A 24,416-nucleotide genomic window follows, 5' to 3' on the forward strand; every position below is an offset into this window, starting at 1 on the left:
CTACATCTTTTTACCTTCGAGTTGGTGCTGTCATCCATGCCTGCGGGGCAAACCTACATGTTGGCTTTATGGTGTAGTGTCTTCTTTTTTATACATGCTTTTCAGTTTCCTTTTTTATGTTCTGAAAATGAAGGATTTATTATAAAGTTACAGGCCCGAGAAATTCCCTCTATTTTCCTTTTAGTGAGGAGAGATTACTGATGGTCTTGGCATTGAATGAGTTCAATAGGATTCTAACAGATCTGTTCTTAACTTTAAAGCCCTGAAAGTCTTCAGCAGCTTCTGCATCCGGTAAAATTGGTTTCTGAGGTTATATTGTTCACAGAGCTGCTTAGGCTTTTGCCTGCCAACCACTCTGAAGTCAACCTTTTCGGCCCGAGTTCCAGTGTCTGATACTTTCCCGCGTGACCTGCTCTGGGTATGCAGTTCCTGGCTCTAATGGCAATTTAATTTCAGCTCTTTCATCAGCCTAAGTACAAGAGAAAAACCCACCCAGCACTGTTGGCACCTTTACAAGTTAGAAGATTGTGACTTCTTTCTCTACTCAGACCTACTGTTTATTGACAAGTACTCAAAACGTTTGCTTCCTCACTTTGTGCCTAGTTTTTCTTTTTTGAAAGTGGGAAATTTTTAATATGTATACACTGAATATTGACTTTTATGTGTTGGTTATATGCTTAAGCTAAAATCAGAGTTTTATTCTGTCTAGACGAGATTTATAGTATATATAAGCTTTTGCATACACACACACACACACACACACACACACACACACACACAGCCTAGTAACTGTAAGGCTATAGTGATGTAGTCAGTGGTTTGACTCATTGGAACCAGTCACAAGGTCTGTTTATTCCTTTAGCTGATTTTTGTTGATATGTTGATTCTGTGCGAGGCTTAGTTGGAGTTGGGACTGTTTGTAAAGTGTGTGACGAAGTAGTCTCTACCCTCTGTGTGACTGAAAATCCCCATGGGGATTCTGGGGGAGGAAGGGCAGTGCCAGCCAGGGCCACCCTGAGCTGATTCCCATGGGATTAGCATTCCAGATCAACTCAGAAGGGCAGGTGGGATTAGTCCTCAGGGAAGCAAGGCCAGCGCCACTTCGGGAGTGTGCAGTTAAGTGTGTGTGCGTCAGCGAAGGGTTTTAAGCAAGGTGGACGTTCTCAGAGTTGTAAAATCAATAGGGAGCTGTGTTGGGGATAGGCTTGGTGCTGTTGAGGAGTGCTGGGGAATGAACAAGAAGTATAGGGAGAGAGTGAAAAAAAATGCTTTGCCAGTATTTTCAATGATTGGTAGCAAGATTCTGAAATTATGTAGTTTCAAGAGGAATGGAGACTTGGGGAAAGTGATGAATGTGGCAAAACCAGTTAGAGTTAGTAGTTGGTTGACTCTGGGAGAGGTGGTGTGGTGAGAGAAATCGGGCTGCGGGGGGTTTAAAGCCTGCAGATGTGTCCTCAGACCACAGCCTGTCCATTCTGCCTCCTTCCCCGCCGGGGCTTGGGGCAGGTAGAAAATGCAGTGCCCAGTCTTTTGTTCTCCTTTTAGTTTCAGGTATACAGGGTAAAGGTTAGACATTTGGTAATTTGTGAAGTGATCCCCTCGGTTACTCTAGCACCCACTTAGCAGTGCCCACTCCTGAGTATAGGTTCTCAGCGAGCCTGTTGGGTGGATGAGCGTGTGGAACAAATGAATGAGCAGATGGTGTCTCACGCTTGCTGGCTCTTAGAGAGAAACGCATAGGCACGCATTTTTATGTTTTTCCTACACAGAACTTTTCATTTTCAGTTTTTACCAGTTGTTCTTTTCAAGTAGAACATCGCAATCAAATTCGTATCTTTGTGGAGTGCTAAGAGTTGCAATCTTTGTGGAGCGATGAGTTTTAGAGGTACTCATGATTTTTAGAGGAGCAAGTTACTTATGTGCTGTTTTCACTTTCCCAAACATATTCACACGCTTATTTCCGGTGCCTCCCGTGTTGGTGAGGATTAGGTTTGCCTACGGGTTCTAGAATACCTATGTTAAAACTGCTTACACAAGAGAGTGTTTTCTTCTCTCATGCAAAAATCCTTGTAAGGTTCTATATTGGTTTCCTGAGGCTGCCGTAATAAAGTACCAAAAACTTGGGAGGCGTAAAACAACAGGAGTTTGTTTCATAGTTCTGGAGGCTGAAAGTCTGAAATCAAGGTGTCAGAGGGCGATGCCTCCTCTAGCTTCTGGTGGTTGCTGGAGAACCCTGGCATTCCTTGGCTTACAAAGGCATCACCCCAGTGTCCGTCTCCATCGTTACATGGCCGTTTTCTGCCTGTGTGTCTGTCTTTGTGGCTCTCTTCCCTTCTTATAAACCAGCCACCAGTCATACTGGATTTGGGGCCCCCCGTACTCCAGTGTGACCTCACTTTCATTAATTACATCTGCAATGACCCCGTTTCCAAATAAAGTCACATTTTGTGGTAACTGGGGTCAGAAATTCAACATACCTTTTGGTGGGGGACATAATTCACCTCATAACAAGTTCCACAGCTAGTATGATCCTTCCTAGTGTTAGGAATCCAGACTCTTTCTTGTTATTCCACTGTGTGCGGCCTTGAACAAGCCGGCAGCCTCCAAGGCCCAGGCCGTGAGGCAGAGGAAGGATCCTGGACGTTGTCACTTGCCATTGGCCTGAATTTAGTCACATGGCTACACTAAGCTATGTGGGAGGCTGGGGAGAGGGGTTCTCCTTCTAGACTGCCATGTGCCAGCCAAAAATTGGGGGTTTGTTACCACAGAAAATGAGAGCAGATTTTGAATCAGGCCAACAGTTTCTGCCACATGTTCAAAGTTTTTCTGAGTTTGGGGTGATCTCAGTTGTTTATCCAGTTTCTGCACCTTGGTAGGTTTTCTCTTTGAATTATGCCTAACATTTGCAGAGCAAGAGGAAGTTTTCCTATATATCATTATGTTAGATTTGTATGGTGAGCAGGACGGTTTTATTCAGCTAAATAGTGTTGAATAGTTCCTGACTAGTGTGGAAAATACCGGGACGTGGCAGTGGAAGATGCGGCCGTTCCTGCGTCGAGGGGAGGGAATTGTGAATAGATGATTGATACAGGAGGCTGTGATCATGAATCGATGCTTATAAAATATTTTATAAAGAGATGGTAACTTAATAAGTGCCTTTTTTTTTTCAGAATGATGACTTAAGTGATAGTTAATGACAAGTAGTGATGCATTGGTTTGACACGCACGAGGGGAAAAGCAGCGTGTGCTTAGGTGCCCAGCTGAAGGTCACGGCAAAGAAGCCACAGAGCCAGGCCCCTGTTCACAGCCTCGGCCATCGGTCTCGTGTTCCCGGCCTGTGCTTCTGAGCCAGCTCGGTCCCTCGAGGCCCAGGAATGGCCTTCGTCTTTGTGTTCCCAGTATGTGGCATGGTGCTTGGCACATGGTGGAGTTCAGTAAATATTTATGGAATCATTTCCTACCAACTCTGTGTTTATTGTTAATAACACAAAAGAAAAACAATAAAAATGCCTGAGTTCTAAATATGTTCAAGTGCGGAGCCATATTTTCTGTTTAAGGTGGAACTAGTGCACTTGTTGATAAAGTTACAAAGATAGCTTCATGACCATGAACACTTTATATATGTATACACACATAAGATATATATTATAGTCTACTATATATGCAGTATATATACATAATACTATACTACATAATTATATGTTATACACTATATAAATATAAACATATACAAATATATACAGTTGACCCTTGGACAACCAGGAGTTAGAGGTGCTGAGCCGCCGCACAGTCGAAAATCTGTGTATAACTTTTGACTCTCCCAAAACTTAACTACTAAAAGTCTGTGGTTCACTGGAAGCCATAATGAGAACATAAACAGTTGATTAAAACGTATTTTGTATGTTATCTGTATTACATACCGTATTTTTCAATAAAGTAAGCTAGAGGAGAGAAAATGTTAAGAAAATCATAAGGAAGAGGAAAATAATACATTTACAGTATTCACTGAAAAAAAAAAATCCATGTTTAAGTGGACCTGCACATTTCAAACCTGTTGTTCAAGAGTCAAGTGCACTAAGTTATGTGGTATGTTCTGATGTGAACCATCACTTTGAATACATCGGCAAAACGATATGTAGGCTGTGTAAAGGTTTTTGTTTTTTTTTTAATTGCGTGTTTTAGGAAAGCAATTATTTTTGTGTTTTTGTTCTTGCAGTTTAACCAATCTGTGTTTTTCCTTTTTCTGTAGAACTTTCTATTGCTTGATGAGATCAAAGAGCGTAATTCTCAACTGCTGTCAGACGGTAAAACTATAGTGCATGTGCAAGACTTCACTACTTTTTGGGATAAGGTAACAAACTTTCATTACAAGGTCATGACTGCTAAAAGACAACTGGCAACATAGATTTAATAGAGTTTTGAGATTTTTTTTTTTATACTTAGTATAAGATATGACTTGCTCATTGTTATAAAAATTCTCAAAATCAGGAATAAGGGTTGCCTTTAATTGAGATTAAGTGTAAAATCAGGCTGAGGCATTTGACATATTGTTCTTTATCTCATTTTTCAAGAGAACTTTCAAAATATTACCAGATTTTGAACTTAAAGTACGTAAGTTTGTAATGCTAGAATTTATAGGATTAGAATATACTTTTTACCTTGACATTATCACACTATCTGCTACATATGGAGTAAAGCCATGATTTGGATCTTTGGTGTGGAGTAGGGTGGGGGCTCCCCTATTCTAAACTCCTGGGTGGTGCTGGCTACTTTGGTGGCGGCCAGGAGCAGGCAGGAGGCAGCAGGTGGGCATAGTAAGAGCCAGTGGGTCCCAATGTGTGGCAAGCTGACAGGCAGGACTGGTGACGTCACAAGGATTTTCCCACCACTTGGTTTATTTATGGCTTTCAGGCAGATGTGAAAAATTAAAAAAAAACTAGGGACCACTCTCAAGGAGTTCTCAAACTTGCACATTCAGTGCAGCCTCCTGTATCAACAACTGAAATGCTTTTCTCCCAGGGTTCCATGGTCCTCTGTGCCTATTCTTCTGTATCAGTCTGGATTAGGAAAACAACCCCCACACAGGAGAGGGGATGTCACGTGGGGAATTAGTTACATGTGTAGTGGGTGAGGTAACCCAGAGCTTAGCAATACCAGGAAGTTGCTCCCACTTCTAGAGCTGGAGGAATGCAGGAAGGAGGTGGTGTTTACCAGAGGGTCACCTGTCTGGGGCAGAACCCAGGAGCCTGGCTGTCAGTGGGAGTGGGGACCACAGTGCGAAAGGCTGTTCTGTTGATGCTGGCACAGCACAGGTAGTGCGACTATAACAAAGGCTGGAGAAGCAGGTGGAGGTACTGGCGGGTACCAGTTTCCCTCTCCTGCCTCCTGGCCTTAGACAGTATTTTCTAGGGCTGAACTGCCTTTGACTTGGAAGTTTGCAGAAGGTTTGCAGGAGCTGGCAGTTCCTAGCATAGCAGGGGTAAGGTGGGAATTGGAGCCAAGAGCAAACACGCGCTCAGCCAGCACTCCTTCCAACCTCCACTCTTGTTTGCCCTTCTCCAGTGGTACAAGTGTCATACTTTGTAGACGCTTCCTGTGTTTTCATGCCTATGACTCTTAAGTATTGTGCTACCTGCATCGTGGTCACCTACTTCTGATTTAGTGCCTGTCATCTCTACCCAAACAGTAGTATATTCCCAAATTCATAAAACCACATCATTGCACCTTTTATACATGGACGCTCACACAAGCTGCTTTACCTAACCTGCCCTAGCTTAATAAAATAGATTTACCTCCTATTTCCTATTGCTCATCATGATACATTGTAAGTATTTATAGAAAGCACCATTTAAAATTTATTATAAAGGTGTATTCTGTTGAATGTTTTGAGTTAGATGAAGCACCCAGGTGGCTAACAAACACTTTACATGACCCATGACCAAATTTCTTTTGTACCAAACTCTGCAACATTGTAAAATGACTGTTTTGTTCTTCTCTCAAGAACTTGATAACATGTTCTCAGACTTTTTTTGCAGCTTGCATTGGTGTACAGAACACCCTATTCTGTTTTGCTAGCCTTGCTTGTGGAAGGATTGTGCCCGTGCTGGGGGATAGTTAAGAGGTGTCAGGTTAGGTCATGGATGAGAGAGCTCTCAGGTGAGGAGGGGCACAGAGGTTGCTAGGTTTGGAGAGAAGCTGAGGCAAAATGAAGTGCATGTTGCAGTGTAGGGGAAAGACGTGTACTCTCTAACTTGCTCCACTAAACAGCCAGGCAAGTGGGGGAGGATCTTCTTACCTACTGGCTTCTCATTTATGAAATGAATGGATTTGGTCTTATTCTGCAAGCCTTAAAATTTATGGTCCAGTTGGAGCCTTTAAATCTTCATAGGGCAAGGGGTTTTTTTTCTTTGTGGTTTACGGCTACATCCCCAGCGCCCAGACAATGTCTAGCACAGAGTGGAGGGGCGGCTCCGTCTGTGATCCTTGTTGCATCACCAGTAGCTGAACCAGAAGTGCAAGGGGCCCTAGCACCCTGAAACTCTTGCATGCTGCCCCCTTCTGGTCTTCCTAGAGTAGTGCCTTATCCTGAAACCTGCACAGAGAAGGAATTGCTTGCTGCGAATCTGGCCCAAAGAATAATGAGGTGATATGACAGGAAGCCAATGTTTGTATGTGACTCATAATTTTGCAGTCAACACTAAGTAAAAATAGTAAAATAGGAACTAGTTATCAAACATTAAACAAATGGAGAAGCTTAAAAAATGTTTCTGATGTATTAAAATCCAGCTTCATATTGATGGTTTTTAGTAATTCCTAGAAAGGCTGGGGCTAATTTTCTTGTGATTAAAAATAATTGTCATCATTTTAGTATGTGACCATTCTTTAATTAATTCAGTTATTTTCAGAGAAATTTTTTTCATTTTGAAGATTATCCATACTTTTTATTTCTCCTGTGCTTTTAGTCTTTTGGGCATTTTAGTAATCACACATACTCACTCATTTTTTAAAAAAACATTAAAAGTTTTCTAACATTAGCAGTTATTGAGAATTTTCTTCACACTTAGTATATGTATAAGCATACATATACCGTAACTCTTTATTTTAGAATTCGTAGATTACTTAGGAATACGACTTGTCATTAACGTGATGAGTACTTTATCCTTCTCCACCTTGCGTTAGATAGTACGCTGTTGCAGGTACCTCTGTGTTGTTACAGTGGAAGTACTTTGTTGTCCCTATTTAGCCGGGACTGGTAATACATGCTCCAGGTATAAAATTGAGACTATCACTCTAACCCAATATGTGATTTTATGCCCCATTTTTGTTGTTGTTAAATGAAAGATCTAGTTACAGCCTTGACCATCATTTACAGGAATTTATTTGCCAATAGCGACATTATTTTGAAGGGGCTTCTTGCTTGCTAAGCATTACTGAGATTCATTCTTTATCAAGTGAAAATAGATTGGTGGAGATTTCAAATTGTTTATTAGTCAAGGACCGGGCGGGTCATGTACTTATGCTGCCATCTTGTGGAGATGAATAAAATAGATTAAATCCAAGGGTTTAATGAAAACTTATAAATGATTAAAAACCATTGATACTGAATGTACTATTAAGTACATTGTTTTTAATAAGTTATTGAACATCAAGAAGTTTTCATTTAAGAAGGTGCCTTGTCATTTTTGCTACTTAAATTCTGTGTCTAGAGCCATGTCCACATAGAAATCTGGTAAAAGAATGGTCTTTCTTAAAGGCAACTGACGCTGCTTCAAACCCCCAAAGAGATATGATTGAATGATAAGGATTCCAGGACACAGTATACTAAAATAGGAAAGAGAAAGATATGGATTATGTTCACGTAACAATGCCTGTTGTATTGTTTTCTTCACTTTTTGAAATGGATACATTTTTGTAAACTTTAATTTATAGAGCTTAGAAACCCCAACCCTGCAAGGCCTTTCCTTTACTGTCAGACCTGGTGAATTGTTAGCTGTGGTTGGACCGGTGGGAGCAGGAAAGGTAAGTCAGAATGCCTTTTTGAAGCTTGGTATAACGCCATATCCTGTGTCAAACTGTTGGGGCTGAGCCCAAAGCTATACGTAACACAGGTTTGAATTGGATATATCTAGAATGGCATTTCTCAGAGTATGTTCCATGGAATATAAATTTTGCAGGAAGGTTGCATGGCCAAGTAAATCTGGATAAAGCACCTTATGTTTTTCTTCTTGGTAATTCAAGTAGCACAACTGGGAACTGCTTGTCTGAAAGTTGGCCATCTCAGTGAAGGAAATTATTTAAGTGGCAGCTGTTTGGGATGGAATGACTGAGCAAATGGGGACTTCTTTTTGTCCGAGCAGACCTCGCAGGAAGTCTGGAGGTTGTAAAAGCTCTTCCAGAAAGTTTTAAACATTTCCTTATCTGATTTATCTGAGTCACATAAATACACATTTAGTAAATGTGCAGCCGTGTGCCTGGCACTGTGCTGAGAGCACAAGGTACAATGTAAACGTGGACCCAGATGCCTTTGCCCTTCAAAACTGACCAGGTTCTGGGGCGAAGCAGATGCTCAAACAGGTTCTTTAAGCTCTGCGTTATAAGCACTCTGATCATTTAGGTACAGACATCTCATGTTTGTATGTTGTAAGAGATTTGAAGGAATTGTGTGTGCATGCTTAGTCTTGCATGTTCTGAAACAACAAAATAAAGAAATAAAAACGGGCTGTATAAATGAGAAGGGGATTATTTCTTTTAGGATCGGATGGGTTTTTGCCCTTTGGAAACATGACTCACTTCAGAGTTCCTTTAAATAATCTTTTCTGGTGCATTGGATATAAATATTTATACATAGCTTTTCAGGAACAAGTATTTGTTAAGGAAAGGATATATGTTTGCTGGGACAACTACATTAAACATCAGGCATATGAAACATATATCATGCAAGGCTACTCAGTTAAGAATGTTGAGCATTCTTAATTAGTCTTCGTTGAGTAAAGTATTTCATTTGAGGGAAGACTTTTGGGCAGAATAGATTGTTGTACTGTATTATATTATTATTCCTTATCAACTATTAGTTTATACTGACCAGTAACATATTTAAAAAAATTTTTTTATTGCCAAGTTCCAGGACTGTACTTTATCCTATTTTCAACGAAAGGGCTATAGCATTTATCAAACTGCAGAGCAGGAGAAGGTGGTATTGCAGCGGCTCGTTCTGTCCTGAGTGCTGTCTGTACACATGTGTTTGTTTGCAATCTGTTTCAGTCATCGCTGTTGAGTGCCGTGCTGGGGGAACTGTCCCCAAGCCAGGGGCTAGTCAGTGTGCATGGACGAATCGCGTATGTTTCTCAGCAGCCCTGGGTGTTTTCAGGAACTGTGAGGAGCAATATTTTATTTGGGAAGAAATATGAAAAGGAACGATACAAAAAAGTAATACAGGCGTGTGCCTTGAAAAAGGTGAGTAATGACTTTAGTGTTGCATATATTCAGAGTTCAGATCATAATAATAATAGTGTTAGCTTAAACTGTAAATTTTGTTAAAAGTTTAATTTTTCAACATGATATTTGAGTGCTATTTTAATACTTTGAGTTGATTTTCTATGTAAACACATGTGCATACATGCACACTGCTATTTTAATCTTGATGTGATAAAGATATTTACAGAGTGCCTTTTCCTTTGGGTTTGTTTATTTTGTGAAGTTTTATTCACTTTCAACCTTTTTTTAAACGGACACCTATGAAAATCTGCAAAAGTGGAGAGAATATTGTAAGAACCCTCGTGTGCCCATCCCCCACCATCCGCTGGTGGCCAGTCTTGTTTCGTCCCCTTGCCCTAACCCCTGCCAGCCCCACCCCATGCCACATTATTCTGGAGCAGATCCTAGACCTCATGTTAGTTCATCTGAAACTATTTCTTTAGTTATCTCTAAAATACAAGAAAGCCTTTGAAAAGACACCATGTTATCACACCTGAACTGAGTTTACCTGATAAGATGTAATTTGGCAAAAAGAAAAAAAAGTAAATACTGACATGTGCTGTGTCACTCTCTCTGGGTTATGAAATATCAGTGAACAGTAGGTAGCCTTAAAAGGCTCTCCCTGGGGTCTGCTCAGTGCGGTCTGGACATCTGACTGCTTTTATCCCTCACGCCGTGTGGAAAAGGCTGGGACAGGCAGTCAGAGGGATGATGTTCAAGGTCCCAAACCAGCTTTGTGAGGAAGTAGTAATTTTGCTTGAACAATGGCTTGATCATTATAGGTTGCATCAGGTGAGTAGCATTTTAAGATGATGTAGACAAAACATAGTTACTTGTTTAGTGGGCTTTTATTCCTTTTTCCTGGGTCATTGTTAATGAGAGGTTATGTGCTTTTAGAAGTGACATCAAGTTAGCAGTCACGAGCTAGATTTTTTAAAGCAGTATCTATATTGTAGAAGAAAAGAAGAGGGAAAAAATGTAGAGCAGTAATAAAAGTAGCTCCCATTTATTCAGAGTTTACGTGCTAATCATTTCTCTCTCCCCCCCACTCACATGAACACTCACAAAGGTACTCACATTTTTAATCTTTTATCAGTGCCTTCGCTGTGCCTGTCCTCACTTTACAGTTGGCAGAACCGAGGCTTAGAAAGATCAAACAATTCACTTAAACACTTGCAGCTCAGGTTCAGATTTGTTTCTGCAGGACTCTAGACCCCAAGCTTTCCCATGGTGCCTTCCTTATAAACAATTGAGAAAGTTTATAAGGAAGAACTATTTCAAACATTGGGTCATCGATGAAGGCAGAATGTGGAATGCGGAATAGACAGATCTCAGGCATTTCCTCTTTATCTGAATCAAGTGCAGTGCCCGATCCCAGGTCAGACTCCAAAGACCTAAGCCAAGGTCTGGGTGTTTGATGGCACATCCTTGTCTTTCCAGTGATGTCTCAGCCCTGTCTTTTCTACTCTCCCACATTTGAGCATCTCCAGAGAAAAGCAGGTGTTGGGAACGGTAGCTGCCAGGCAGCATTTTCCTCAGGGACTGATGCCTTTGCCACAGCCACGTGGCCCTGTAATGGAAGCAACGTTCTGCGGCTTCGTCCACTCTGTGGGTGTCTCTGTGGCACACAGACTCTTGCTGGCTTGGGCTGCCCAGTGATTGTTCTGTATGTGACTTAACTTGAAAACATGGACTGTCATCTTGTTCTGCTGAATGACACAGGGGTGTGAAGTTAGGGCGCTGGCCGGAAGGGAGGCCCAGGGTGGAGAAGTAAAGAGTGGAGTCCTGGCCTCACTTTGTCACTTGCTCACTGTCACTTTGGACCTGTCCTGTTACCTGCCTGGGCTCCTGACATTTATTCTGCAGAATGAGAACATTGGGTCAGAAGGTTTCCAAGAAATTTTTAATGAGTTGTGAGATCTTTCGCCTATCTCCCTTTGGAATCCATGTGTCAATGGATGGACATAAATGGCCACAGATAATTGGGGCCTGGAGATATAGAGATGTTATACGTAGTAGCAAAGCTTTGGCCTTTGGAGAGAAACAGTCCTCGGGAGTTATTCTAGGTGTTTGTCTCAGCTCCTTTCCTATTAAATGGGAGAGGTATGGAATTATTGTAAAGACCACAGATAAAGCCTGTAAAATGCAAACACTCCAGATTTTTAGTAAATGGTAGCTAGCTATTGTTCCTATTATAGCCTTTTCTCTAAATACATACATTCGTCCATTCATATAAATATAATAAAAATTTCTCCTTATCCCGTACTCCCAATCCTGGAGGAAAAAACAGAACATTTCTTACATTACTTATATTAATAACAACTGGATGTATCATACTGAATCTATTTGAAGTAAACTTTTAAGTTCATTGAGCTGAAAACATTTCTATAATAAAACAGGGAGATAGGAAGTAATCATATCTAGCAATATCGATTTAGGCTGATGACATATTCGAAATTACACGGTAGTCCTGGAACATAATTTAGGAAACAACATAATAATGATAGGTACTGTAGGAGTCACAGTTAAACTGGAAGGCCCTGGAGTCAGACAACTCTAGGGCTGAGTTTCTCTTATTAGGTGTGTGATTTTGGCTAATTGTGTGAACTTTACAAAGCCTCAGTTTCTTTATCTGTAAAGTAGAGGTAATAATACTATCAACCTCATAAGGTTGTTTTGAGGGTGAAATGAAGTAATGATTTTAAAGCTCCTGATTGCTAGGGACAAACAAGCACTCTGTAAGTGTTAGAATAATGTTCAAAAATTAGCTCTTAATTATAAGAAGAGTCAGTTTTGGATAAAATTGCATCTATAAAATGTGACATGTTAGAAGGAAGATATCTGAGTATATATTCATTATATGCGTTGATATTTGCATAGATGTTCTACATTACATTGTGTAATGTAGTACATTACATAAATCAACAAGAAATATGTTAACATACCATAAACAATATATTATGTAACATTTTCCTGCATATTATCTTTTACTATATGAAGACTTTTAAAAACTCTTAGGCAGTACATGTTCAAAGGTATAGCATTGATAAGTTCTAGTCTAATATTTTCCCACATAGATCGCTTGAATTTACAGACCCTTTTGGGATGTTCATAAGCTTATAATTTCTTCTCATATTTGCCACATTCCTGCTAAGTTGGACATTTTTCTTTCAGATTGTCTTAACAAGCAGAATAATTATTGTTATATCTTTATTCTTTTATCTCTCAATTGAAATAACTGTATCACTTGCCTGTGACATAATAGGAAACAAGAAGTCATGAGTACAAAAGGGATACATGAGGCTAATCTAGATATGGAGACCAAATTTATTGACATTTCTGTATTTAAATATTAAGGGCTACAGGTCTTGAATTATTTCAGTATTGTATTCATTTCAAATGTATTTTTTAGGAACCTCAGGGGACAGCATAATGTGAAGAAAGAGCCTATGAACTGAGATGAGTTTGGTGCAGATTCAGCCATTCCATTTAATAGCTGATAGTTCTCAGACCAGTTATGTAATCGCACTTAGTCTCAGTTTCCTCTTCTGTGAAATGGGTTCGATATAGTCATCTTTCGCTATTTATAGAGAATCGATCCCAGGACTTCCCTCCAATACTCAAGTCTCTTACATAAAATGGTGTAGAACAAGCATACAGTCGGCCCTTTGTATCCATGGATCCCTAACCACTTTTGGAAAATTCTGTTTTCCATCCAGGCTTGGTTGAATCTATAGATGAGAAATCCACGGATACAGAAGTCTGAGTGAACTTACCGTCCAGCTTTTGTGAGGATTAGAGATATTCGGTATAAGGTATCCAGCACAGTGATTGGCACATAGGTCGTACCATCCAGGAGCTGACTAATGGGGAGAGAATTAGATGTGTTCTTCAGGAGAAATGTAAACAAAGCTTCAGGAACCCTGTAGAAAAGAGAGATGACTTCTGACTGTAGAAACTCAGGGATGGTTTCATGGAGGAGAGTGAGCTGGGCCTGGAAAGATGGGTAGGCAGGCTATTGACAGACTATGATAGGAAGGATAATTCCAAATGGAGGAAAAGCTAGGAACAAAGGCTCATGGGAGTCCTGCTGTTCGACCCTGGAATCCAGCCCTCGATTGCTGGGGCCTTGCATCTGGCCTTCACTAACTATTGTAGTAGTGTGCTCAGTAACATTTCTGCTGTAAGTCTCTACCATTGCTAAAGGGCACTTCATGTTTTTGGCCTGACACCATCAAACCAGTGTAGCCATTTCCTGGTTTTCCTCTAGTTTATGTATCTGATTTTCAGTGAAAGCTGTTGTGGACGAAATAGTCAGTTAATTTCAACTTAGGAGTAATGTAAGAATACATTCCTGTTGGTGGGAGAACTTGTCATATAAGCTCAACCCAGGCTTTTTCCTCCAACCAAATCAGGAAATCATGGTTAGGAAATTAGTCTGACTCGGGTGTTCCTTCAGATCCTTTGAAATGTTTTTCCCCTCTGAGGCTTGTCTATAAATAGTTTGCAGAGTCAACAAACACACTCAAAGTCCTTCTTTTACCAGACTTGAAGAGAGTCCATTTCTTATTTTCTACATGTGCTAAATGAAAGAGTGAGTTTTAAGTTCCTTTTCTAGAAAATAGCTGATTGCTGTGCTATTGTGGTGCTATTTTAAAGAAGGAACAAAGCAACGTAAAATCAAGGCACAAAAGCTAAGGACACTTTGCAAGGACTGTCAACTGTGAAAGAGAGAGACCAAGTAAACGTGTGTATGTACGTGTGTCTGTGTGTGTGTGTGTGTGTGTGTGTGTGTGTTTGTGTTCCTAGAAGTCTGGGAACCTATCTTAAAATAGCTCATTGTTTTTTCATGAAAACCAAAAGCAAGAGATAATACTAACTTTTGAGCTCAACAAAGAAAAAAATGTGAAATAATAGTTAATTTTCATGATAGGCAGCCATTGCTGCCTTTCATCTGATGCAGTCCAGTTACGCTTTGAGTACTCAGGGAACTCTGAGTGCCTGTGTGTTTCGGTGGGCCTTCCGGAAATGGGTTATGATGGAGACACTCCTTTTCTCTTTTCTCTTGGTGGTGGGCTTGGCATATTGTGATTCACACTGTATCAGAATGTGAATGTGATCCCACTGTTGGTTTGATCAAAAAAATATGTACCAGTCAACAATAGCAAAAGTTAATTCATGTTCTTTTTCCTTTTGTTGAGGGTTGTTCTTATACTTACCCTTTTGGTTCTCACAGCATCTTGAGTTGAGTAATTCTTGTTTCTCATGCACATTTTGTAGAAAATGAAAGTGAGACTTAGGGAGATCAAAGGACTTGTTTATCCTAGAGATCCCCATGTGTCAGGTGCTCTCTCCTCTAAGTTTGCCAAAGTGGAGACAGAAAAATGAGGGCTTCATTTGCAGAAAGGTATTGCCATGTATCCTAGGTTGACCTTTGAGAGAGTGGAGAACCAACAAACTGCCCCTAAACTCTGCTTGTCTACATTAGTAATGATTATAGGCAATCTAAGTAAAGATTTCTGACATAAAATGTGTAACTTAAACCCGATTATTATACTGTCATTTTGTGGATGTTGTTGTCATCTTTTTATCTAGGTATTGTGATTTGTCTATTTATTTCTTAAATAATAGTCAAATATAACTTCTGGTAGATTCCCAGATCTTTAAAGCAAAACTTCTTATTCTTCTCAGCTTCGAGTTTTTCCTGGATTGCATGGAACAAGCCTCTATTTAGTCCAATTGGTCTGCTGAGTGTCCCTCGAACATTTTGGTTTTTCTTTGGTTTCTCCTGCCCAGACTGCTCTTTCTGCTCTTATTTCTTGTATAGATCTTGTCTGTCACTCTGTCACTGTGTCTTAAATAACACTGTGAAGACATGGGTCAGGTGTCATCCCTTCTCTGAAAGTGGGAAGCTGAGACTGATATCAGCAAAATGGCTAGTTAAGACACACTCCTTGATAAAATAAGTCCTGTGCCTTTACAAGCTATATATGTGCCGCCAGCTTTCCCATTTGTACCTCTAACACAGACCTTCAGGCATGCATATCCAGCAGCAGCTTGACATCACCAATAGGTATCTCAGCTTGCCTATAACCAAAATCTGTGTTTTATCTGCTAAACCTGCATCCGTTATCCTCTTAAACTCAGTAACTGGTGACCCTGTTCTTCTCCCCTTTCATGCCAAGAACAATGCAGTCTTCCTCTTTTCTTGCAACCCACCCTCATCCCATCAGCAGCTCTTACAGGCTTTTCCTTTGAAATTTGTCCAAAATGTGACCACTTCCCTCCATTTTCATGGCTCCTACTTTGATCCCTGCCACTGTCATCTTTCAACTAGATTATTGCCATAGCCTAACTTGTATCCTGCCTTTTCCTGCCCCTTTACCATGTTTTCCACAAAGAGGCAGCAGCGATTGCTTAAAAGCCCAAGCCAGATCACGTCAGTTCTCCCCCATGCCCCTCCCCGTTTCACTCTGAGCCCCTCCTGCTACGCCTCGCCCATCCTCTGCATTCTTCACTCACTCTGCTCCAGCTCTACTGGCCTCTGTGCTAGTCTTCAAGCACCTTGGGGGTGTACCTGCCCCATGCACTTGCTCATTCTTCCACATGGAATACTTTTTCTCCAGATCTCTGCAGGCTGGCTTCCCCGTCCAACGGATATCTGTTGGCTGAAACCCTCCTCTGATCAGAGCCCTTCCCCACCCCCATATAAAGTAAACTTTCGCCCCTTCACTCGCTATCCCACTTAGCTGACTTCCTTTTCCTTCATAGTACTTAGTGCTTGTACTCATGTTAATTTTTCGTGTTACCAGTCTCCCAACATGGAAACTCTAGAGACTATTTTCTATTCAATTCACCGTACCCAGAACAATGCTTGACATATAGTTGATGTTCACTAAATATCTGTTAAAATGGTTAAAGGCATAAATGCTGTAAAAAACTACAAGATGAAAACAAAAACTGTTTTTTTTTTAAAGGTTCAAAGTTATAGTTTAGCCACTATGAAATGTATCTATTGCTGTTGATCACATATATGTATGAAGAACTAATGCTAAAAGTTTAAGATGACAGTAGAACACATTTTAAGTCTTTTTTTTTTTTCTATCTCCATATAGGATTTGGAGCTTTTGGAGGATGGAGATCTTACTATGATAGGAGACCGGGGAACCACACTAAGTGGAGGGCAGAAAGCCCGGGTCAACCTCGCAAGGCAAATCGCGTTTTAGCTACTGTTCTGCATGTGCCTCTTTTGCTGTTTCTAGTGGGGGTTGACATGCAGTCCCTGCTCTCCGTGTGGGGGTACTGTGGGAAGCACTAGTCTTAGATGATTTCGTTGGGTCTTGGAATGAATATCATCTGAACTATTGAACGCTGTCATGATTGGGGGATGAGATCCAGCGGGCATGAGGTGTTTGTCAGTCCGATATCTCTTTATGTTTTCTAGAGCGGTATATCAGGATGCAGACATCTACCTTCTAGACGATCCTCTCAGTGCAGTGGATGCAGAAGTTGGCAGGCATCTGTTCCAACTGTGAGTTTCCTCATTTTTTGTGTCATTTCTGCTTTCTAAGAGCCCTGTGCAGTGGGCTGAGGAAAGTCTCTGTGCCTCAGAAGATCGAGCTCGTTCAGCTTTGATGTCCCCTCCCTTCCTTCCACAGAAGATCCAGTTTAGAAAAATTTTGCACAGATATGAGGTCAAGATGGGAAAATACTGAAGGTGCTAACTGTGTGCAGGCGTATGGCGAGTACAGGCTTTAGGGAGTTAAGAAATAAATGGCAAACTGTGTAAGTCCTCCCCACCCACTCACACTTGATAACCAAGACACTGTTGATGGATCCAGACCCCAGGAATAAAGATGACGTACAATTTTTAAATCCACAGGTGGAATAGTAACCTACCGGTGGGTAGTAACCTGGTACTTGATTACCAGTTCTTTTCCTCTATCATTTGTGGCATGTCAGAAGCGAAGTTTTCAGTACCAACATAGATCTTCCATGGAAAGACCTTGTTGGTTTACATTTATTATTCTGTAGGTTGAAAATACTTAATACAGTCTAGAATTTAATGATTTGTTCCACAGCAGAGTATGGCTTCAATCATTTAATATTGCTTCATTCGAACTAATAAGACCCACAAATGTAGAGTTAACTTGAATTTGAAACTAGATATCTAGAATCTGGATTAACTCCAGCCTCTCTCTTTGTGTTTCTGGAATTTGTTTTCTTTGGCTTTTGCTGAGCCACTGAGCCACTGAGTTACAATAATCCGAATCTCTTTTCTGTGTGTGTTGTAACCTAACATGCGCTGACGGATGCTTCCTACGAAGTCTAGGCTAGACTTTTCAAAAGCTTCATGAACTTGCTTTTGCTAAAACAGCATCCATATCTATCCCACAGTTACCTTGCTGTTGTTTACCTTGTTCGAGCCAATGAGCCCTTTCAGTTGCACTTAGGCACTACTATGTGCACTGAGACAGATGCTTTTACAAATGTTACTGCACAAAGCACCTAGGTTTATAAAGGAGGACAGTAAGCCAGAGAGGATAAGGACGCATACTGGGCAGAGGAAGGGAGATCAAGAAGTTTAGATCTGTTTTGGCCCCTAAGGAATTTGTGGAGTTTGTCAAAACACATGGATGGGAAGAGTTCACCCTGTAAAGATAATAAATGCTAAATGGAAGTAGAAGTGGACAGCTCTAGGCATTCAGCCCAGCTTGTAAAGCTCACCTTGGACTGGGCTTGGTGGGACAGGCGCCGTGGGCCTGCAGGCTGGGCAGGGTGTGTACGGAAGCTATAGGATTCAGTTCCTTTTGCTAAAGGGAGTAGTAGAAGCAAAGCTATAGACATAAAAAGAAGCAAGACGTGAAAAGAACAGCAGGCACGTCCTGCTGCAGGAAGTACAGGTTGTACAGCAGGATGCGGGTTCCGTAGCAGAGGGAAGCTGCTTGGAAGTACTCACTGTGAGGTCCTGTATTAGTTTGCTAGGGCTGTGTCTGCTCAGGCTGCTGTAACAGAATACCATAGACTAGGTGACTTATAAATAACAAATTTGTTTCTCTGAGTTCTAGAGGCTGGGAAGTCTGAGAACAAGGCAGATTCAGTATCTTTGTCCTCACATGGAGGAAGGGGTGGAGGCAGTTCTCGGAGGTCTCCTTTACAAGGGCACAGTCCCATTCATGAGGGTTCAGCCCTCGTGACCTAATCACCTCCCAAGGCCCCCACCTCCCAATGCAGTCACATTGGGGATTACGGTTCAATGTGTAAATTTTGGGAAGGCATAAGCATTTTGTCTATAGCAGGCTGCCCTGACAAGATACTACAGACTGGGCAGCTTAAACTACAAACTTATTTTCTCACAGTTCCGGAGGCCGGAAGTCCAAGACCGTGGTGTCCAGAGGTTTGGTTTCTCTTAAGGCCTCTCTTCTTATCTTGTATCACCTGTGTCCACGGTGCTTCTCTTCTTATGTCCTAATCTATTCTTCTATGGAAACCAGTCAGATTGGATTAGGGCCCACCCTAACGGCCTCATTTTAACTTAATTATTTCTTTAAAGGCCCTGACACGAAATTCAACGGGTCCTGAAAAAAAGAGAAGAGATTCAAACAGAGCCAGTAGTGTGAGAGCGAGACTGTGAGGCAGCTCTGAGCCTGGACACTAGGAGCTGAAGTTCACGGTCATCCACTAAGCATGGGTCACTGGGTGGGTCCCTAACATTTTCTTTCCCACCAGAATGTATATGTAGAGTGTTCTTATTTACTGGGGTGGTGAGAAGTTCTAGAGATGGATGGTGGTGATGGTTAAAACGGTAAATTTTATTTTACATAAATTTTATCACCATAAAAAAAATAGTGTATAGTACAGTGAATGTTTCAGAATGCAGAGAGTAGGGCCAGCTGACACTCGGCATGAGCTCCAGCTGTATGACCTGACCTCTCTTTTCCGCCCATCCTGAATGTGACTTGATGAATTTTTTCTGGGGCAGAGAAGTGCCTTGTGGGCTGTACGGAGTTCAGTGACAGGAGACTAGTGCTGGCATAGAGATTTCCCACTCCCCCATCCTCAGTGGCACCTTGAGAAGCTGAGCCTCCCCATTCCCCACGCTCTACCTTGCACACCCCTGGGTCCGCCACTCTGTCTGGTGTGAGTCTGCACAAGTTCTCCATCACTCCAAGAACAATTTCCGCTAGCCATTGCAATCACATCACGAGGAGGAAAGAGGAGGGGTTTTAATTGCTAAGTATCAGTATGCTTATCACAGAAGCTCTCCCAAGTTCTTCCTCGAACACAGGTGTTTATAAAGTCCTCTCGCAGCTTTTGGGTTTAATGACTTCGGATATACACTTGATAGAAGCAAGCTTGTTAAAATTGTTGTTCGCTAATCAGAACCACGTTCTTTAGGGAAACTTAGGGCAGGGAGCACGAATGCAATTTAGGAAATCACTCAGCAGCAACTGGAGAATGTTCTCAACGAGTTAGAAAATTGGATCGAACAATATACTATGAAAGATGGCGGTTGTGTTGGAGCTTAGTAATGTGAAGTGTTTTGTATTAAAAGTGAATGAATTACACTTTTACTTGCCATTAACAGTTTACGTCAGTCATGAATATATATCCAACGTTATTAATGTCTGGGGATTTTACAACCATATACTGTCAACAGTAAGTGGGTTCTATCACGTACAGAAATTTCGGAACCCTTAGATGAACTGATGTCAGTCGAATCTGTCCCAGGCTACAGATCTGTGTTGTATTTTAGAACGCCACGTGTCAGGGCCTGCATAGTTAGTTCTTTGGGTCTGCCCTAATCAGATCTCCCACACTGCTGCCTTCTCAGTTCACCCTTCTGCCTCAGACCTTCAGATTCCCTTCCTGTTTGGACGCAGCTCCAAGTCCTGAAAGGGCAAACAAGGTTCTTTGCATTCTAGCCCCATTCGCCTTTCCAGCATTTCCTTGCACAGCCTCAGTACACATTCCAGGAACACCGGCCTCTGTGGAGCGCTCAGAGTGAGGTGAGCGCCTTCTCATACCTGTCTGTCTTATACAGATATTGTTCCTTCTGTCCAAGAGCCAGGGGACAGTCTACCAGGGCAAAGAGGAAAGATGTAGGACACCGCTACCGCCGCCCCGCCTTTCCGCCTTCCTCTCCTGTCCCCCCAGGGGGATCTGTGAGCGTCCTGCCTTCCCACAGCCCGCAACAGGTTGTTCTTGATCGTGACGCGCCCCCTCACCCCCACTAAACTGCGAGTGCGTGAAGGCGCCGTCGCACAGCGTGTTCCTGTCCGGGAACCACTGCTGCTGCTATTCGTTCTTCCAGGGATGTTTCCCCAGATGGCCTCTTGGCTCACGTGTCACCTCCATCTACGATAGCCACCATCGCCTTGCTTTTTTCCTTCATAGCTCGCATCACGCAGTGCATTTTCCACATTCACTTAGTGTGTCTCCCTTCACGCGATGCAGAGTAGATCCCATATTCTTGACTGGTGGATGTATCCTCAGCACCTAGTGCCTGGCACTTCAACCAATGTTTGTTGATTGAGTGAAAGAAGGTTGCGACAGTTTCTTCACTCTCTCCACAGTATGTGATACCTCTGAATACAGCTCTTATACAGAATGAGAGTTAAACGACTCATTGTGGAATCAATCTTTTACTTATGGCCTGACCTGGGAATTTTTTTCTCTTAAAAATTTGGAAAATAAAGTTGTTTTCTTGGAAATTTTGATGAAAATCATAATTTAGAAAAAATTTAAAGTTATCAGCTGATAATATCATTGTAATTACATTACCTCATCTGTGATGAAATGTTAGGAAGAAAACAATTTGAAACTGTTCAGTTGGTCCATCTCGGATGTAGTAACCCATCAGGTTTGACTAACATCTCCCTTTAGGGATTAATGGCAGGTAATTTTGAATTAAAGAGAAACAATTCCATTAAAAGCTTTCCTACTAAGCCTGGTGAGGGGTTTACTTGGTCAAGAAACTTTGGTATGAAAGCCAAATGAATACATGACGAAATGGAAAAAAGCAATCCTTTCGGATTTAAAGAATGAAATGATAGTATATGCATCTACACCCTGGGGTCTCGCTTTTGGTCATAGGCCCAGTCTCAAAAGTGTCCTCTTAGGACTTTTCTGTCCCAGCTCCAAAGCAGATGGCCTCTTATGAGTAAGGGTAAGAGTGGAGAATGGCACTAACATTTACTAAGTGGATTTATTTCTCAGAACATGCCTATGAGTTGACATTTCTTATTTTGAGATGAAGAAAGTGAGCTTCAGCGAGGTTTAGTAGCTCACCTGACATTGTCAGTCTAGTAGGAGGTGGAGCAAGGCAAGGATATGAACTCCAGTCTGAGTGTCTCCAGAACTCTTGATCTGATCTTCCTCGGCAGGTTGAGTCATGTCCATGGTCCTGAGATTTGCTCAGTGTGGGACTCGGGCAATGAGAGTGTGTGCCCAGAGCCTTGCCTGTGGTCACTGGGGCCTGGTACCAACTACTCGCTAACTTGGAGAGGTCACAGACCATTGTGGGTGCAGCTTAGTTCCTAGGGGTCTGCATTCAAAATGTAGGAGCACTTTAAGGAGTTACTATAAAAAAAAAAAATTTCGAAGGTCAAATACTAAGGTGGGTCTTCACTGAGAGAATTAGTATCTCCTTGGAGCCACTGGGTCATTTCCATAATGATTAGGGCCATTCAGGTTCTGTTCTTTCATTTTTATATTTGACAGATTTTCAGTCCTAGCAAAAGATGATGCGCTTCCTGGAGGCGACTCGGAGTATTGTGGGGACTAATCAAAGCTGTGCTAGCATTTATTTTCTAACATCATTTAGGAAGAAGTGTCTAAAATAGGCGAAGGTTACTGAGAATCTGAGGGTATTTTTTTTCTTTTGCTTAATATATACACCATAAATCATAAATAATCACCTAGGAAACTGTCTAAGAAAAATGTACACACTTTTATAGGACATAGGTCTCTCCCTCCATTCCTACACAGTGATAAAATAATTAGTATTTCAGTTCAGTTTTGGAATCTCACTGTTGTTCAATTGTTTTTCAACATGAAATATATAAACAATTGTTTAGCCGAATTTTAGGGGGAAAAAACCTTGGCAGTTGCTACCTCCTGCATTGGACTGCTTTTTAGAATTTTGTAGTGAAGCTAGACTCAAGTCGGCTGCTGGTGAATTTGAGGACCTCATCGGCTGCAATGATTTATATTTGTATTTAATTTGTATTTATATTGGTATTTAAATTACAGGTCTTTGACTACTATGTGATCTTTGTCTCCTTATGTTTTCAAGATGTACATTTTTCAATTTGGAGCACCCCTATTGATGTATCTTGACATACTGTACCTCTTACATTCATAGGTGTATTTGTCAAACCTTGCATGAGAAGATCACAATCTTAGTGACTCATCAGTTGCAGTACCTAAAAGCTGCAAGTCAGATTCTGATATTGAAAGATGTAAGTAACTTCTAGAAGTCTTTGGAGCTTGCTGTCTCTCAGGTGTGTTGAAGGCAGGGCCTCTCAGCAGGTCACGCTCCTTGCATTCGTGGTAAACTCCCTGTTCCTCCTCAGTTGTCCATCCCTTTCTACTCAGAGCTGCTATCTACCCACGGAGGATGAATCCAAAGACATGTAGAAATGTCACTATTACATCTTAAGCCATATATCCTAAAGTACATAAACTTCCTAAGGACTCAGAGTTACTAAATTATAATTGTTCTGGTGAAATTGTTAAGGATGATAATGCTGTTTTGTTTAGAAGTTTTTGTTTTCTTCTTCCATGACTTAAGTGAAGTGTTATTTAGAAATTAGAGATATGAAGACATGCTCGTATCCATTTGATTATCATACATGGTTTCCCTAAAGAGTGTTTTCCATTAATACCAGAAATATGGTTAGATAGCTGAGCATCCCCTGGTTAGAGACACCCACTCTCCTGGCGTAGTCAGTTGCAAGTCTCATTGCACAGGGCTTTATGTGTGCCCGGTATGGGTGAGAGCCTGTGTAGCTGTGAGACAAGTTCCTCGCATCATGGAGCTACCATCCTTATGAGAGTATGTGATATGCGTGATGAAGGGGAGAGAGGTGTGGAGGCTGATATCCTGACCGTCTCCCTGAGCAGGCAGTACCTCTCATGACCTGAGTGACATGAAGATGCTGGCCACTCAGTAACCTGGGGCAGGGGCATCTGAGGCAGAGGGTCCAGTGGCGGGGCCATGAGGCAGGAACTGACCTGGAAGGCCAGTGTGGCTGAAGCAGAATGAGCAGGGGGAGCATGGAAGAAGACGGGCTGAGAGCGGTGGGCGGCAGGCCTAGAAGTGATGTAGTCTGATGTGTGATTTTTAAAAAGATCCCTCTTGATGGTCATTGGAGGGGCACTAGCAGAAACAGAAGTCTTAGTGAAGTTCAGAATATACAAGTATGGGCTTAGGCTAGTATTGTGTCATTTTCTAGAGTTGCTGTAGCAAAGCACCTCAAAGGAGGGGGGGTGGTTCAAAACAACAGAAATTTATTCTTGCTTTCTGGAGGCTACACATTCAAAATCACAATGCCAGCAGAGCCATGCCGTCGCCGAAGGCTCTGGGGAAGGCTCCTTCCTCGCCTCTTCCAGCTGCCGATGTTCACTGGCAATCCTTGGTGTCCTTGGCTGGCAGCTGCAGCACTTAAGTCTCTGCCTCCATTGTCACATCTCATTGTCCCTGAGTCTGTATCAGTCTCTTCTCTTTGTAAGGACACCAGGCGTATCGGATTTAGGGCCCACCATACTCTGGTATGACCTCCTCTTAACTCGATCACATCTGCAAAGACACTATTTCCAAATAAGGCCACCATCATAGGTATCATGTTTGAGATTTGAACATATCTTTTGCGGGGCCACCATTTAACCCACAACAGCTAGTGTGGTTGGGGGACGAAGGGTAGTGAGAATTTTTAAGG

At 41.7% G+C, this 24,416-nt stretch overlaps 1 protein-coding gene across 1 annotated transcript in view; it reads left to right on the forward strand.

Moving 5' to 3' along the window:
• ABCC4 (ATP binding cassette subfamily C member 4) overlaps positions 1-24,416 on the forward strand; it is a 220,836-nt gene that overhangs the window by 77,046 nt on the left and 119,374 nt on the right. Inside the window, exons 9-14 of the mRNA XM_016158617.2 lie at positions 4,250-4,351; positions 7,930-8,019; positions 9,262-9,453; positions 16,590-16,684; positions 16,919-17,005; positions 22,841-22,937. Coding sequence (XP_016014103.1) covers positions 4,250-4,351; positions 7,930-8,019; positions 9,262-9,453; positions 16,590-16,684; positions 16,919-17,005; positions 22,841-22,937 — 663 coding nt within the window. The remainder of the gene's footprint in view (positions 1-4,249; positions 4,352-7,929; positions 8,020-9,261; positions 9,454-16,589; positions 16,685-16,918; positions 17,006-22,840; positions 22,938-24,416) is intronic.

This window comes from Rousettus aegyptiacus, unplaced genomic scaffold (assembly GCF_014176215.1).
Source record: "Rousettus aegyptiacus isolate mRouAeg1 unplaced genomic scaffold, mRouAeg1.p scaffold_m13_p_11, whole genome shotgun sequence".
Lineage (NCBI taxonomy): Eukaryota > Metazoa > Chordata > Mammalia > Chiroptera > Pteropodidae > Rousettus > Rousettus aegyptiacus.